This window comes from Muscardinus avellanarius, assembly GCF_963383645.1.
Source record: "Muscardinus avellanarius genome assembly, chromosome: 1".
Taxonomy (NCBI): domain Eukaryota; kingdom Metazoa; phylum Chordata; class Mammalia; order Rodentia; family Gliridae; genus Muscardinus; species Muscardinus avellanarius.
Genome location: NC_137786.1, coordinates 81,010,329 through 81,028,080, shown reverse-complemented (window position 1 = coordinate 81,028,080; position 17,752 = coordinate 81,010,329). Strand labels below are relative to the sequence as shown.

General features: G+C 36.7%; 1 protein-coding gene across 14 annotated transcripts in view; it reads left to right on the top strand.

Moving 5' to 3' along the window:
- Positions 1-17,752, top strand: part of MCTP1 (multiple C2 and transmembrane domain containing 1) — a gene marked incomplete at both ends in the record, with an annotated part of 619,238 nt that overhangs the window by 253,276 nt on the left and 348,210 nt on the right. For all 14 annotated transcript variants that reach the window (XM_080719329.1, XM_080719323.1, XM_080719328.1 and 11 more), the window contains one exon: positions 11,789-11,903. In XM_080719329.1, coding sequence (XP_080575455.1) covers positions 11,789-11,903 — 115 coding nt within the window. The remainder of the gene's footprint in view (positions 1-11,788; positions 11,904-17,752) is intronic.

Here is a 17,752-nt window from a genome sequence, read left to right as displayed (position 1 = left end):
CAAAATTTACCTGGCTTCCCTAGAAGAACCAGAGAGTTTCTGCCCCAAGTCCTTAGACAATGTTAGTCCTCTGAGTATTGTATAACTGAAGAACCTGTCACATAGCATAGCACTATCTACAAAGGAAACACGGGAGGGTCATTTTTAGTTTCCCCGGCTTCTTTCCTAGAAACTAAAACTCGAAGGGGTTTGAAAAACATGTTGAGTGAGCCAGCCTATATTTTCTGCAACTCAAAAATGTAGCCAACCTACATTTTTCTGCAGCCCTCAATAATGCCAGGAAACAGCTAGTTTAAAGGAAGATCAATTAAACAACTAAAGAAGAGAAATTAATTCCAGAGAGCACCTGCTGTTCCCTCTATTTTATCCCTTAGATCTCAATGCTTATCTGATGCATTATTTGGAATCCAGAAAACTAGGAAAGGAGAGGTTAACATTTAAAAAACTTTTGTTAATACACTATAATTATATATCATACTGAGGTTCAGAGTGTTATACCTGCATGCAGGACTTTTGGTTTTAATATAAAGAACTTTTTAAGAGAAACAGTACAAAATAAGGGAAAAGCTTTTTTGTGTGAACTGGGGATGGAACCCAGGTGCATTCTACCTCTAAGATATACCCCCAGCCGTATTTTTTTATTTTTTTTATTTTTTATTTTGGTGGTACTGGGGTTCCTGGAATCCTTTCTACCTCCGGGCTGCACTCCCAGACCTATTTTATATTTTTATTTGGAAACAGTCTCTTAAGCCAGCATGGCTGACTTCAAACCTGCCTAATCTCCTGTCTCTGCCTCCCAAGTGCGGGGATTACAAGAGTGCGCCACCACGCCCAGCACTATTTATTTTGAAACAGGGTCTCACTGAGTTGCAAAGGACCTTGCTTAAGTACCTGAGGCTGGCTGCAAACCCTGATCCCCCTGTCTCAGTCTCCCAAATGCTGGGATTACAAGTATGTGCCACCACATCTGGCTTGGAAAACGCTTATTAAGAGAGGCAATACAATAGCTTGGATGTGTTTTGTCCAATATGGCTGCCAATGTAGTAGAATTGGGAAATGCGACCTTTAATGGGCATTAGTGTTCTTTTTGTGGGATTGAATTCTTACTCTCAAAGAATTGGATTCATTACCGAAATAGTATGCTATTATAAAGCAAATTGTGTTTCACTAGAAGCCAAGCAGATACTAATTGAGAACCAAAATAAACCTCTTTTCTTGATAAATCACCCAGCTTCAAGTATTTTGTTATAGCAACAAGAAATAGACTAAGATGGTAATATTTATGACTACAAAAGAGGTTGTTGTTTTTATTTTTCAGTACTGGGAGTGGAATCCAGAAGCATTCTATTTCTGAGATACACCCTCAGCTCTATTATTTATTCTTTTATTTTTTTAATTGGGGTAAAAAACTTGTATGAACATACATGTACACATCACCCATTTAGCCCCTACCCAGTTCCCACCCTGTTCCCTCCTCATCCCTCCTTCCCTGCTTGACTTTGATATATTAAAGTACATTGTGTATTTTAGAGAATTTCCTTCTTCCCCTCTCCCACTAGAATGGCAATCATTCAAAACACAAACAACAACAAATGCTGGCGAGAATGTGGAGAAGTGGGAACTTTATTCTTTTATTTTGAAACAGGGTCTCACTGATTTGCAAAGGGCCTCAGTAAGTAGCTGAGGCTGTCCACAAACCGCGATCCTCCAGTCTCAGCCTCCTGAATGCTGGGATTACAAGCACACGCTGCCACGCCCAGCTAGGTTTATTTTTCTTAACTTTTTTGAAAAGCTTTCATGTTTTAGCACCTCTAATCTAAGTTGTCTAACATGTAAAGACCTGATTTTGGAATACCTGAGATCATAAACCACATTAGAATATTAAGCAATGAATATGGAAAATTTATACATGAAAGCTTCCTAGAATTCACAGTGGACCTTTCTACCCAGGTCTTCACTGCCTAGAATTTCTCATTAGACAATTGCTTCTTTACATTGTTCTCCATTTGACCTCTGAAAATGCAGAAGCTACTGGAAGGAGTTAAAAAAAAATTGAGTCCTTTTCAGTAATTATTGTTTTAGTTCATCCATTTAGAAATCTGTACTGAGATCTTTTCCTTGCAGTAACTCCACTAAATGCCAGGGATATGTCAGGGACACACCTGCAAAAACAAAATAAAATAAAATAAGATAAAAGATAAAAATAAAATAGGCATGGCCTCTGCCTTCAAGGAACTTACAGGTCAGGGGAATAGACATTAAAAATAACCACATAGCCTGGCGTGGTAGCGCACGCTTGTAATCCCCGCGCTTGGGAGGCGGAGACAGGAGGATCGCGCAGATTCGAAGCCAGCCGCGCGCGCTGGCTTAGGAGACCCTGTTTCCAAATAAAAATGTAAAAAGAGGTCCGGGAGTGTAGCCCGGAGGTAGAAGGGCTTCCAGGAACCCCAGTACCACCAAAAAATAAAAAAAATAATAAAAATAACCACGTAACGGCAGAGACCATTAATTCCTTGAAATTGTAATAAATACTATAAAAGGGACATTTCCCTAGCTTCAGAAGCAAACCACCAGTGCAAACAAAAGGTTGGATCTGCCATTCAATATATTTGAAATAACAAATAATGATATTTGTCTCAGAACTTGCACTTCTGACTCATATTCCTAATACATACACATCTTTGGAAATTTAATAAACATATGCATGCATACACACACACACACACACACACACACACACACACACACACACACACTTCTAGTACCTCTCCATAAGCCAGCCTGCTGATTTTCTTCTTGGAATCATTATAACAAACCTGAGGAGAGATATATCTCCAGTTCTAATTAAGTTCTTCATATCCTTCTTTTAGTCTTTTTTTTTTGAAACAGGGTCTCACTGAGTTGCAAAGGACCTCCCTAAGGAGCCAAGGGATGGATCCTCCAGTCTCTGCCTCCCCAGTTCTGGGCTTACAAGCATGCACCACCATGCCTGGCTTAATGTCCTTCTTTTAAAGGATCCAGGAACCATTAGAACATGACACTGTGGTGGCCTGAGACTTGTTCCTCTTCCCATCCCTCTATCAGTGGCATTATCATCCTCCCAGAAACTCAACTCAAACTTCTGTGTGACTTATTCATCTATTCTCCACATCTGCTACATCTTGTCAGATAGCCAATGCAGTTGATTGAATATCTTTGATATCTTTTAAATCCATCTCGGGTTTCTCTTGTCACTGACCAGATTCTGTTCTTGTGACTTCAACTGAACCTATTATGAGACTTTTTTTTCTTTTGCAGTACTGGGGATTGAACTCATTCTACCTCTGAGATACACCCCCAGCCCTATTTTTTTGTTCTTTATTTTGAAACAGGGTTTCATTAAGTTGTGGATGGTCTCACTAAGTAGCTGAGGCTGGCTTTGAATCTAGAATCCTCTTTTCTCAGCCTTCCAAGAACTGGGATTACAAGTGTGTGCCACCATCCCCAGCTTATACAACCTTTGAAATAATTCTGTAATCACAAGTTTCTCTACTCGAATCCATCCTATAGAGAAAATGCCAGGTTTTATTCATCTCTGAAATCTAAGCACTTGGCCCAGAGCTTGAGACACAACAGACAGACAGCAAATGCTTGTCAGATGAGGCTGGCTTATACTGCTCCTCCTTCAAAGGTGTGTGATGGTTTCCTATTACTCAAAGGCTGAAGTCCTCCTCAGCCTGTGTCACTGTACATCCATCTGCCTCCTCATTTCTCATGCAATACACTGAGGCAGGTTCTGGCAATTTACTCCCCTCTGGGCTCAGGTTGATTTTCCTGATGTTCCCGGGATCTTCCATGTTAAAATCCTACCCATCCTAATTAAAGTTAGATGCAATCTCAGTTTGTTTTGATTTAATTTTCCCTGATTACTAATAATGTTGAACATTTTTTTTCATATATATATTGGCCATTTGCATTTCTTTCTCTGAGAGGTAGCTATTTGGTTCGGTTATTCATTTTCTGAATGGGGTATTCAATTTTTTTTAGTATTCAGTTCTTTGTATAATCTAGATATTAGTCTTCTATCCCCGGAGTAGCTGACCAAGATTTTCTCCCATTCTGAAGGCTCTCTTTTTAGACTCTTTGTTGTGTCCTATGCTCTACAGAATCTCCTTAATTTAATGCCATCCATTTATTGATCCTTATTATTATTTTCTGAGCTTTAGGGACCTTATTGAGATAGTTTCCACTGGTGCCTATGTGTTGGAAAGTTGGTCCTATGCCCTCTTCTAGTAATTACAAAATCTCTGGTCAGATATCTAGGTCCTTTATTCATCTTGAGTTGACTCTTGTGCAGGGTGAGAGATTGGAGTCTAATTTCAATTTTCCACATATAGATAAACAATTTCCTCATTATCCTTTGTTATAAAGGCTATCTTTTCTCCCGTTTATGTTTTTTTGAGACCTTTGTCAAAAATCAACCTGCTATGAGTATCTGGTAAGGAGTATCTGTTAAGGATGTGGGTAAATAAGAATGCTTCTACACTGTTGTTGGGATTCCAGCTGCTGTAGAGCCCAATGTGAGGTTCCTCAGAAGATTAGATATGGATCCACTATATCATCTGGTTATACCACTCCTGGGTATTTTTCCAAAGAAATTTAAGTCAGAATACTATGGTAATACATGCATACCTATGTTTATAATGGCAAAATTTACAATAGCCAGACTATGAAACCTGCTTAAATCTTCCTCAAGAGATGAATGGGTTAAAATATTGTAAAATATATTCATAATGGAATTTTCCTCAGCATAAAAAGAGCAAAATTATGTAATTTCAAGAAAATGGATGGAACTAGTGAATAGTATGATAAGTGAGATTATCCAGTCTTAGAAAGTAAAGGCTCACATGTTTTCTCTCATATGTAGAAGCTAGACAGAAACTGGGAAACTAGAGACTTCAAAGAAAATTAGAGATAACAGTAGAATAATGGAAAGGAACTTAGGGAGGAAGGTGGGGAGAAGAGAGGTAAGATTTGATGAAAGAAATAGTTAAAATAATCCTATGTACATTTTTGAAACGATCAATACCAACTTCAATATTATGAACAGGGGTGGTGGGGGTAACAGGATGGGATCCAGAAAGAAATATGCCAGGAGCTATGAGCAGGGATGTTCCTATCACAATAAACTTCAATATGACGTGTGGTTACAATGCAACAATATGATCGTATTTTTTTTTAAATTCTACTCATATTTTCTAACACTACTTTAGTGTCATCTCTATGCTATCTCCTCTGATACTTCTCCCATAGTAATTGATTTGTCTTTCCTGTTCTCCTAATGACTTAATACCTCCATTATATTGCAGTCTGTCTTTTATTCTAGCTCTTGAGTAGAAAGGGTTTCATTTTAAGTGTTGGTCTTGATCAGTTGGTAAGAGCTGTTTAGAGTGCTATATTGAGAAATATTTCAAGGGTATACCTGAGTTCCTCATTAATAAGATAATCACACAGAGAAGATACTACACGAAGATCCAGGAGAAGGGACAGCACTAGCTGCCCATGGCTAGCTGGCTACAAATCCCCATGTATCTCTACTCAGCTGAATTGTGTGTCCTTAAAGACATCTATCCTTCTAGCCTCTGTCACAATTTGAGTTTAATTCAGTCCTTAAACCCGTTAGTCCCTGATTTAAAAGGATTGTATGTTTTCTCTCATATGTGTAAGCTAGAACAGAAATAGGAAACAAAAGGGACTTCAGTCCAATGAGGGGAAAAATCAGTATAACAGTGGAAGTGAATTGGAGGAGGGATGTGGGAGAAGGGAAAAAAATGATGCTTGAGGAAGGGAACGTTCATGTAAGGTTATATCCATACATAAAGCTATCACTGCCAGTCTCACTAACATGTATGGGGAGGGAGGAAATGAGAGAAGGTGGGATACAGAAAGAAATACACCAAGGGATGTGTTCATGTGTTTATATATCATGTTGAACCTCACTATGATATATAATAACAAGGCATCAAGAAAAGTATAAAAAGGTTTGCAGTCTAAAATGGCAACTATGGTAACTATGACATTTAAGATATAATGTGACAATGGAAAAGATACAGAGTTCTTATGATGAGCTGGGTGTGGTGATGTACATTTGTAATACCAGCATTTGGGAGGCTGAGACAGGAGGACTCCGGTTCAAGGACAGCCTCAGCTACTTAGTGCGGCCCTTTGCAACTCAGTGAGACCTTGTTCCAAAAATATAGAATAGAAATTAGGGCTGGGGTATATCTTGGAGGTAGAATGCCCCTGGGTTCTATCCCCAGTGCCAAAAAAAAAACCCTAGAGTTCTTATGATGTAGTCCTCAAAGACTGGGTATGAAGGAAGGCTTGGAAAACAAGAAGGTAAAGGCAGTGCTGGTGCAGAGTGAAGGATGAAGATGCTCAGAGTCATTGAAGCACTTTTCTATTAAGGAAAAATGGCCCAAAGTTTGTGAAAGAGAAGAATCAAAGGTCAGTGTAGAAAAGTAGGCTTGAGTTATATGATGAAGGTGCTGAATGCCTCAATAAGAAGCACAGATATACTCAAGGATGGTGGGGTACAGTGGATGGTATTGAACTAGGACTGTGTACCAGAGCAAACTAACTCACAATTCCAAGTGGAGTTTACTCTGGAAATATGAAGATGATTTAATATTAGAAAAATCTACCAAACAATAATTTCATTTGACCTTATTAATAGATGCAGAAAAGCTATTCGTAAAATTCATGTCATTTTTTTAAAGCCCAAGTAAGTTAAAAGTGGAGAAAAAAGAGCTTATGATTGATAAACACCATATTAAATGGTGAAATACTAAAAGGCTACCCATGAAAAGCAAGTGTTATTTAGAAATGTCCACTATTTTTTTTACTATTTTAGGCCATCTTTGAAGATAACATTTTAAGATAAAAATGAGCAATTAAAGTATTAGATAATAAGAGTCAAACAGACATTATATTTTAGACAATATGATTTTTATAAACAGACAACCCAAAATATGGCTTGCAAAGTGATAGGAGATAAAAGTCACTGTAGAAAACAAAATTCGCCCATTATGCTATAAAAATAATGCGATAGAAATGGAAAAATTGCTTCATTTACAATAGAAATAAAACCTAAGAATAAAGTTAGCTAGATAGGGGTAAATTTTATGTGAAGAAAATAATACCATTTTATGAAGGTCATAAGACAAATCTCAAGGAAATGGAAAAGTTATATTTTTCCTTGAAAGGAATACTTACATCATGAAATTATAAGTCCTTCCTATATTAATATAAAAATCAATGAAATTTATATCAAATTCTTGTTGCATTTTTGAAAAATAATAATAACATCTACTAAGTGCCTACATTGTGCCAGGCACTATTTTAACATCTTACAGATATATTAATGTTATATTTTATATATATTAATTTTTTTTGGTGGTACTGGGGATGGAACCCTGGCTACCCTCCCAGACCTATTTTATATTTTATTTGGAGATAGGGTCTCTTAAGCCAGCGAGGCTGGCTTCGAACCTCCTTTGCCCCCTCCCAAGCAGGGGTTTACAAGCGTGTGCCACCATGCCCGGCCTATATATTAATATTTTAACGTCTTACATATATATTAGTGTTCACAGCCACACAAGGAATTAATATTGTTAATATAGTTCCATTACACAGATGAAAAAACTGAAGTAAAGGTCAATTAAGTAGTTGCCCAGGATCACACAGTAGTGAGTGGCAGGTTTCACTGGGCCAACCCCTAAGTGGTCTGGCCCAGTGAAACCAGAAATGATGTAAATATAATCACAATCAGGAAACTTTTAAAAACAAAATAAGAACCCAAGAGATGGGAAGGATGTATCCTAGAAAATATCAAAATATCCTGTAGAATCATTGTAATAAAATGATATAGTATCACACAGTATCCAATAGAGTATGCAGACTTTAGAAACACATTCAAGTACATATGGAAATTAATGGGAAACAGCTACTTACTAGGTAGTGTTAGAACCACTAGATGTTCTTCCAAATACCATTTAAGGAAATACACTTAGGTTCCTATTCCACACAGTACACTTAAAATATATTTTAGATGGCTTAGAGATATACTAAAATATGTTTTAAATACAAGAAAATAATTATATATTTTCAGGTCATAAAAGATTTTTAGGCAAGATAAGAAATTCAGAAGGGGATGAGGGTATAGCTCATGAGGTCTTGCATTTGAACCTCAATACCCACTCAAAAGAAAAAGAAAAAGAAAAAAATGCAAAATTATAAAAGAAAAAGACAACTTTAACTGCTTAATAGTTTTAATATGACCACACATATACTATGTGCAATCAAATAGAGAAGATAAACTGGAAGAAAATATTTACAATACATTTTATAAAGAAACTGTTTCTATGTGCTACTTTGAAAGATATTATAGTACAGAAGTAAGCAGATGAATTAGAATTTGTGGAAGAGAAAATAAATTGAAATCCAATGAAGTTATATGTTAACTAGGTGTTAAATTATAAACCAGCCAAAAGTGTACACTGATGTAGTTAACATTATTTTTTGGTAATTTTCTAATCTCACATAATGTATAATATACATTTTAACTCTAAAGTTAGACTCTATAAATTATGTGTTCTAAAGTTCAAGAAGCACTTAATAGTGTAAGGAAGACCACAAATGTTCCAGGTGTGTGAGCAGTCAAACTCCTGCGCCTTTAAAATACCTTCAAAACATTACAGGAGGATGGAGGGGAGGAGAAGGGAATTCCTCCTAGTGTACAGATTGCAATTCATTTTTAAGGAAGTAGTAAGTCTATCTAATCTTAACATTTATTAATAGATGTATTTATTTGGAATATATATATATATATATATATATATATATAGAGAGAGAGAGAGAGAGAGAGAGAGAGAGAGAGAGAACTCTGAAAAGACTTGGAACACAATTGCAAGTCAATAAATGTCTGCTGGACCTGAATTGAAATCTTGTTTATTAAACTAGGCCCACATCTAAATTGTTCTGTGAAAAGTTCTTTAAAAGACCTGGTCGGTGTCCTTTTTTATATTTATGGTATCTTCTTCATGGCCCGATAAAAAGATGTCACACCTTTGTCCTTTACAAAACTGGTTGGAAGATGCCTTATCATAGTTCCAGAAATGTATATTAAAGAAAGATACTACACTTTGCCCACCAAGCTGGAGAAAATTAGGATAATTATTAATATCGTATGCTACTAGAATATGGGAAATGAGTACTCATGCATTTTTGTTAAGAATGTGAACCTTTTAAACCTTTGTGGAAACTTCATGCTATAAGAGAAATAAAATCACCAGTCCTTTTAGTGGCAAAAACTAAAACAAACACAAACATTCACCAATAGGAAAATAATTGAAAAACTGTGGTATTACTACACTGAGAAGATAATATGCCTAAAATAAAGGGTGCTTGCCTAGGGGAGGGGAAGGATGAAAGGGAGATGTTGGTCAAGGGTGCAATCTTTGGGTTATAAGATGAATAATTCAGGAAGCCCAATACATAGCATGATGACTGTGTAGCATGATAGCAAAACTGAGCTGTATGTTTGAAATTTGCTTAACATTCTCATCATGAAATAAAACAAAAAAGATTTACTACATGAGGTGAGAGATATGCCAACTTAATTGTGGTAATACTTCACAAAATACACATATATCGAGAGTCACCACATTGTACACTATAGAATCACACAATATTTTTGTCAATTATACCTCAATTAATCTGGAAAATTAGAGAGAGAGAGAGAGGGGAGAGAGAGAGAGAGAGAGAGAGAGAGAGAGAGAGAGAGAGAGAGAGAGAGAGAGAGAGAGATTGGATAGAAAAATGTCCACAAGCCGGGTGTGGTGGCGCACGCTTGTAATTCCTGCGCTTGGGAGGCTGAGACAGGAGGATCACATGGGTTCAAAGCCAGCCTCAGCTGCTTAGTGAGGCTCACAGCAACTTAGTGGGACGCTGTTTCCAAATAAAATATAAAAAAGGTCTGGCAGTATAGCCCGGAGGTAGAAAGCCTCTGGCTTCCACCCCCAGTACCACCAAAAAAAAAAAAAATAAAAAGAAAAAAGAAAAATGACCACGAGGTTTCTCTTAAATAGTTAAAATAGACAATATATAATACTAGCTTATTAAAAGCAAAAACTGAAACCCAACCACAGAACATATGGGCAAACATATATATGCCTATGCGTTTATATAAGGCTTTTAATAGTGTGAAAGGATATACCCAAGTTGTAATAATTGGTAATTACAAGAAGATAGAAAAACTGAATTGAATTTTGATTTTCACTCCTCTGTCATTTGAAGGTATAATCCAAACTAGTGGTAGTAGAAATTAAAAGAAAAAGACAATTCGGGAGATATAACACAGAAACAGAGATAGTCGGCAACTATTTGGATGTGAGTGGGAAGCAGCTGAAGAAGTCAACGATGGTCAGCAATTTCCAGCCTGAGTGACTGGGGAATAACAAGACCATTCATAGAAGCAGGGGTACTGTGAGAAGCAGAGGGAATTCTTCTTTATTGTCACCAGAGGACTGATGATGACTTCGGGTTATCAATCAAAGTTGTGCCACTTCTTGTCTTAAACAGTAATTGTTCCAAAGGAAAGCATCTTTTCTCAGTCTTAAAGCCTCAAAAAAGATACTGCTTTACTTAAAAGGTGAATTTATGGTATGTGAATTACACCTCAGTAAAGAGCTTTTTAAGTGCTGTGATGTAGTTGTATCTCATGTGAATTATGGAACTGATAGAGCCAGCCTGTTGTCTATTATTTTACCTTATCCTTTTACGTTATTATGCATCTTTTAAAATAAAAGGGCATTTCTTTGAATCAGAAAAAATAATTATAAAATTAAAGTAATCTAAAACATGAGAAGAAAAGTTAGTTTTTCCACTGCAGAAAAAGTGGCAGGGACTGTATAAAATATGACATATATTATTTTACTGAATGTTTCTTTTATGTTCTTTTAATATAATTATGCAAGTGCATCTGTAACTGAGCACCTAGTAACTTATTGAGAGTATGCTGTTGCTAAAACAATTCTATAGAGTAAGCCTCACAAAGGTTTTTAGATCTAGAAATAGCTGGCGTGCTTTAATTCCCTTATTGAGAATTTTTTCTTGAAAATACTGTCAAAATGTTGGATGAAGTTATTTCCATACAGTTTTATCATATTTTATGTTGGGGCTGAAATAGAAGTATATAATCCATCAGTATGAGATCTTTTGCATAGGTGAGCAAGTCAACAGCGTTACCTGAATAAATCATTTTCATTTTAACTCTCAGTTATATAGAAGTCAACTTTTCCAGCACACCTTTATTCTTCATTCATCACTGGCTGTATTTTTACTTCAGATGCTATTCCTGTGTTAATCCTTTTTAGTTGATATAGAATATATATATAGAATATTCCATAGAAAATGTTTTTGATAGTATATTTTTATCCCTAAACTGAGTTAAAATAGGACATTTTTGTAACTACCTTGTTTTCAAGCCTAAAAAATGTTATGAATTTCAAAACCTTCAGAGAACTAAGTGATTATGACATTATGTGAAATTGCAAGATTTTGATTAATTCTTACAATTTGGTTTAATATATATATATATATATATATATATATATATATATATATATGTATATATGTGTGTGTGTGTGTGTGTGTGTGTGTGTGTGTGTGTGTGTATATATATTCTCCCATTGGAGAAAATTGAGCAGAAATAATAAATTTAATATTTTGTATATTTCTTGTTTTCTAGAAAATAAATACCACTGGAACCAGTAATGCAGATGTCCCTTTGGCTGATCCCGGAATGTACCAGTTGGACATTACACTAAGAAGGGGTCAAAGTTTAGCTGCCCGGGATCGAGGAGGTATGGATGTAAGAACATTATCACCTGGGAGCTTTTCCTGTGTGTTCATGACAAACTTTGTTTTCCTTATGATTGCTTAAGTTTACAAAATTAACTGCACTGTTGTAAATTTTTATGTTTGGATTCAGAGGCACAGTTTTCTATATTACTTGACTCCTTTGATCATGAGGAAAGAGGTTTTAGGGTTTTTTGTTTGTTTTTTGTTTTGTTTTGGTGGTACTAGGGATGGAACCCAGGGACTTTCTACCTCTGGGCTATACTCCCAGACCTATTTTATGTTTTATTTGGAAACAGGGTCTCACTAATTTGCTGAGAACCTCACTAAGTAGCTGAGGCTGGCTTTGAACCTGTACAATCCTCCTATCTCAGCCTCCCAAGCATGGGGATTACAAGGGTGCACCACCACACCCAGCTCAAGAAAGAGGTTTTGAGTCAAGATCCAAACAGTGGCCCATCTAACACAGAGAGCAAGGTCACACCACACTGCTGACAAGCCCAAATCTACACAGCATATGATGAGTGACACAATCAGCTAAAGAGCCAAGGCATCTATTTGAAGCTAGAACAGAAATTGTGTATTGATAGACTCCTAAGTTTTTTCTTTTTCTTTTTCTTTTTCTTTTTCTTTTTCTTTTTCTTTTTCTTTTTCTTTTTCTTTTCTTCTTCTTTTTCTTTTTCTTTTTTTTTTTTTTTTTTTTTTGCAGGTCTGGTAATGGAACCCAGGGGGATTCGAGCTCCGAGCTACAATCCCTGCCCTATTTTTTTCCTGTATTTTGAAACTGAGTCTCACTGAGTCGCAGAGGGCCTCACTAAGTAGCTGAGGCTGTCTGCGAAATGCGATCCTCCAGTCTCAGCCTCCCGAATGCTGGGATTACAATCGTGAACCACCACACCCGGCTCTAATTTTTTTCTACATAGATTTACTCTTTTGAAATTGTAGAAATACAGAACTAATATTTCATCAAAATTTTAGGTTCCCATCAAGTGATTATCTGAGGCTGTTGGGCCTGGAAATAGTCTCATGGTAGAGTAAACAAGTCTTTGCAGCCATAATGAGGGACAAGACAAGGCCAATACTCTTTAGTTCCCAATTTCCAAACCCCTCGGCAATCTCTTGTTGAGCTGAACTCGGCACATGAGGTATTCTTTAAACTCAGGCTAGAGGCAGGATCACAGGTAGATCCCAAAAGACTGTGTAGCATCCTTTGTAAATTTTGTATTTTTTGTGTTTACTGATATACTATAATAATACATCACCGTGAGGTTCAAAGTGATACAAACATATACACACATCACTTGGTGTGTGTGTGTGTGTGTGTGTGTGTGTGTGTGTGTGTGTGTGTTGCTAGGAATCGAACCCAGGGGCATTGTACTTCTGAGCTCCACCTTCAGCCCTATTTTATTCTTTTATTTGCAAACAGAGTTTCACTAAGTTGCAGAGGGCCTCACTAAATTGCAGAAGCTGGCAGCGAACCTGCAGTCTTCCTATTTCAGTCTTTCAAGTGCTGGGATTGCAAGTGTACGTCACCACACCTGGCTTACTTGACATCTTTTAAATAGTAGCTGTGCAGGAGGTAGAAACTCAGAGGGCCCCCAAAACTCCCAGTCTCACAGTAAGCTGAGTTAGGGTGTATCTAACTTTAGGAATAAAAGTCCCTAAACCTATGCTAGCTTATCTTCTGACCAGCTGGAGAGACCCCTGGCATCTGGTGATCCGTCTCTCTTCCTCCCACCCAATTTGACATCTACACTTAGTGAAGAGAAGGAAACATATGAGGACTGTAGTCCATATTTTCTATCTCTTGTCTCTAAAGGAATAAAATAACTTTATATAATAGTGGGTTTTATAGCTATGAACTATAAATAATAATTTCAATTTTTAAGTAAAACCCAGTAAATATCAGAATAGCTTTAATGAATGAAGATGTAATTGAAAATTTTAGAATTTAAACAAATGGGGAAGATTTCAAAATTAAACATCTGTCTAGTGGCGGAGAAGTGTTTATCAAACTGAACTATCTCAAAAGGCATTGCAGTTAGCTTACAGAAGGAAAATAATGCTAAGGAAATAGTATTATCTGAGATTTGTTAGTTTTCAAAAGTGCTCTTAATTATAATTACATCGTTTGATCCAAAGTGGAATGAGATAAAAAACCTGGAGCTCAGAATTTTTGTCCCAGATATACCCCCAACAGTTTAAAATACATGGCTATAAAATTTATTTATTGTTTATGGCATAAAATATTAGAAACAACCTAAATGGTCATAAATAGGGGAACAGTTTAATAAACTGTGGTATATCCACATAAGGAGATACCATGCAGCTATAAAAAAGAATAAGGAAAATCTCTAGGAATTGATATAGAAAATTTTACAGGATATATTAAGTTCACTTAAGGAAATTTTGAAAGAGTATCAACAGTAAGAAACATTTTGCTTAAGAAAATGGGGTGTGAAAATTAGGCATTGTCTACTCATTTGTACAAAAAGAAATACAGAAAGCAAAAGTCAGAAACTAATGATATTGATAACATACAGAATTCAGGCATGAACAGATGACAAGGATGGGGGATGTGAATAAGGTAAAAAAAGATGAGGAGGAAGTAATATTTTTCCAAATAAACTATACTCCAGTTTCATTTACTATATTTAACAAAATAATGATTGACTTGTGCCGCAGACTTTGCTCAGTCCAAATGGGGCACGAATCCACTTGCGATCAAACCGATCTCAGAAAAGATGGGTGAAGAATTAGGGTGCTGTACTGCAGCCACTTATCTGCAGCGATTCTTTCTCCTCTAGGAAATAAATTTCTTTAAGTTCCTATTTACGGCGCTTCTGGAAAGAATCTGACATGGATCAATGCTTCATGTGCAATCGAACACTTTATTCTAGACACAAGATTTTTTATATTTCCCCATTTACCCGTGATTCCCTAGAAGAAAAGTGCAAACACCCAAAATACAATAGTGAGATACACATGCAAATCACCAACCCTGAATAAGACAAAAGTGAGGCCTGTGACATCACAGGTCCTTGTGATTGAAATCAGTCCCATGACCCCAGGTGGGTCTTGTGCTCCGAGTCAGCCCCTCTGGCCTTGCAGCTGCAGAGGCTTTTAGTGGGCAAATTCCAGAAGAACAAAAGTCACACCCCAAATCACTTGAAGAATCCAGTTTTTAAGAGTTTTCTTAAACCTTTCGGAACTTTTATTCCTAGGGCTTAGTCCAATGTCCTTTTCTATCTAGCAACCTCCTTTGAGCTAAATGGGGGACGAAGTCCGAGATTCCAGCTTTCATACATGTAGTTGGCGTAGGGAAATCCGTGTACATTTATGATGATTTAGAGGATTTCGATGAATGTCTGCTGGATTTTGTCTGCAATACCATCTGCTGTCTGAAAGCTTAAGCAAGCTCATAACACAGTTTAGCAGGTAAATACCAAGAAATAACATGAAGTGTTTAGATTTAGTGGTCAGATGTACTTCTCTAGCAGCTGAGCACTTTTCCTCAAACGATAGGCTTATTAGAAGCCTATTCCTCTTTTAATAATCCATTTCCACACCACAATCCTTCTGTAACCTGCTTTTAATCTTTCTAATTCCTTTCTTTCCCATTTGGGACAATCTTAGGATAAGCTCCTCTTCATACAAAAATGCTTTCTTATTTTCACCATATTTTCTTTCTTTCACATTTACACATCTATTTTATCTGTCCTTTGTTCTGACATAGCTATTTTATCCAGGTGGTGTCACCCTGTCTCCATGCAGCGCTATCACTAGGTGCAAAGGTCAAGATTCCTTCTAGCCCTTGGCTCTATTGTAATGGTTAGAATGAAGGTCAAAGATAGAGGGGAAATCTGCGTTTGTAATTACTGACTGGAATGCTGCCACTGCATCTAAATTCTAACTAGATTTTATTACCATTTGAACAAAGCCGAGGACGTTTAGAGGCTTAGACAAATTACCAGAAACTTTATTTTCCACGGACTCAGTTTCTCTCACAGTCCTGATCTTATACCACCGGAGCAATTCGTGTGGAGAGTTTAAAGAATACTAAAAGAATAATAGTTATGAAAGAATATCTAAAAGTGGAGGAGTTTTTTGGCCAGAGACGACACCCTCTCTCGGAGCTAATTGCCGATTTGACTACGTGGGGGGTTGTCACACACACACAAATGCAGATGCCGAGAGGAAGTAGGTGGTCTCAGCAAAGTCTCGGCAGACTTGATACTTGGGAGTCTAAGACAGGAGGATCACAGTTTTTGAGGCCAGTGCACACTAACTTAGCAAGACCCTGCTTTGAAATAAAAAATAAAAAAAAATAGGGCTGGGAGCATAGCTCAGAAGTAGAGTGCCCCTGGGTTCAATGCCCAGTACCACACAAAAATCTGACTGAATTAAACTGTTGGTTGATTAACTAAAGTCAAGCAGGATGTGGGAGGTACTTCAAACAGAATACAATAACTGTACCTCAGAATGATTTTGAATAAAACAACCAATCTAGGAAACTATGTAAATGCATATTGGATTATATAATATAAAATTCAAGGCAAAAAGAAGTATACATAAATGTTATACTCTGGGGCAGGATTATCAGTGTTAAAGCTGCTTAATGTATATTCTAGGAGCTAGCAAATAAGTAAATATATTGCTAACAATAAGGGCCAGGTTTTCCACTGTTGGAGAAAGGAGTTACAAATACAGAAAAAGAGAAGGCTAGGATGAACCTGTGGTATTCGGTCTCAATGTAAACTAATTGTTTTTAATATATATTGAAATAGATATAAATACAAGATACAAGATAGAAACGTGTGTGTGTGTGTGTGTGTGTGTGTGTGTGTGTGTGTGTGTGTTCCTATATCAGTTTGCTAAGAGGATCTACAAGCAATGATACAGGTATGAGGACAAAAGGGCAATGAACACATCGAGAGCCCAGATATTTTTTCTAAATACCATTTCCTTAACATAAGGAATCAGGGCTCAGGAGGAATGGTGGATTTCAGACCTGGGGCAGGAAAAGTACAAGATGAAGCTGGAACATTTTGCCTTGCCAGAAAGTACAGAAGTGCTCGAAAATTGATGGCAGCGTGTCAAAGTTTCATAGGGCCAACTTAATGACCAGGCAGGGACAATTTTAGCCGCAAAATAAATAATGATAATAATGTATTACAATACATAGCATAAAATAAGTACCTATGATTTCATACTGATAAATAAATAAATAATTGTATAAATAAACAGGAAGGAGAGAAGTTTCAGCTTTTCTCCATTCCAGTGCATAAATGGAGAAAGGGAAGATGGAAATAGAAAATCACCTTTATAGCTGAGTAAAATTCCATTGTATATATGTACCCTAGTTTTGTGATTCATTCATCAGTTGACAGACACCTAGGCTGATTCCATAATTTAGCTATTGTGAATTGTGCTGCTATAAACATGTATATTCATGATCGGAATAATATTCTGACTTCTATTTCTTTGAAAAGCTATCCAGGAGTGGCATAGCTGGGTTATCTGGTAGTTCTAATCGCAGCCTGCTGAGGAACCTTCACATCAATCTCCATACTAGATGTATTTATTTGCAACCCCAAGAGCAGCATTGGCAAGCATGGTGACACATACTTGTAATCCCAGTACTTGGGTGGCTGAGACAGAAGAATTGCAACAGAGTAAGACTCTTGTTTCAAAATAAAGAATAAAATAAAGAAAAAAATAAAAGTATAGATAGAAGTAGAATGCCCCTGGGTTCAATCCCCAGTACAGTTCTGTAAAAAATAATATATACCTATCTTTACATTCTTACCAGCATTTACTATTATTGGTATTCTTGACGATTGTCATTCTAATT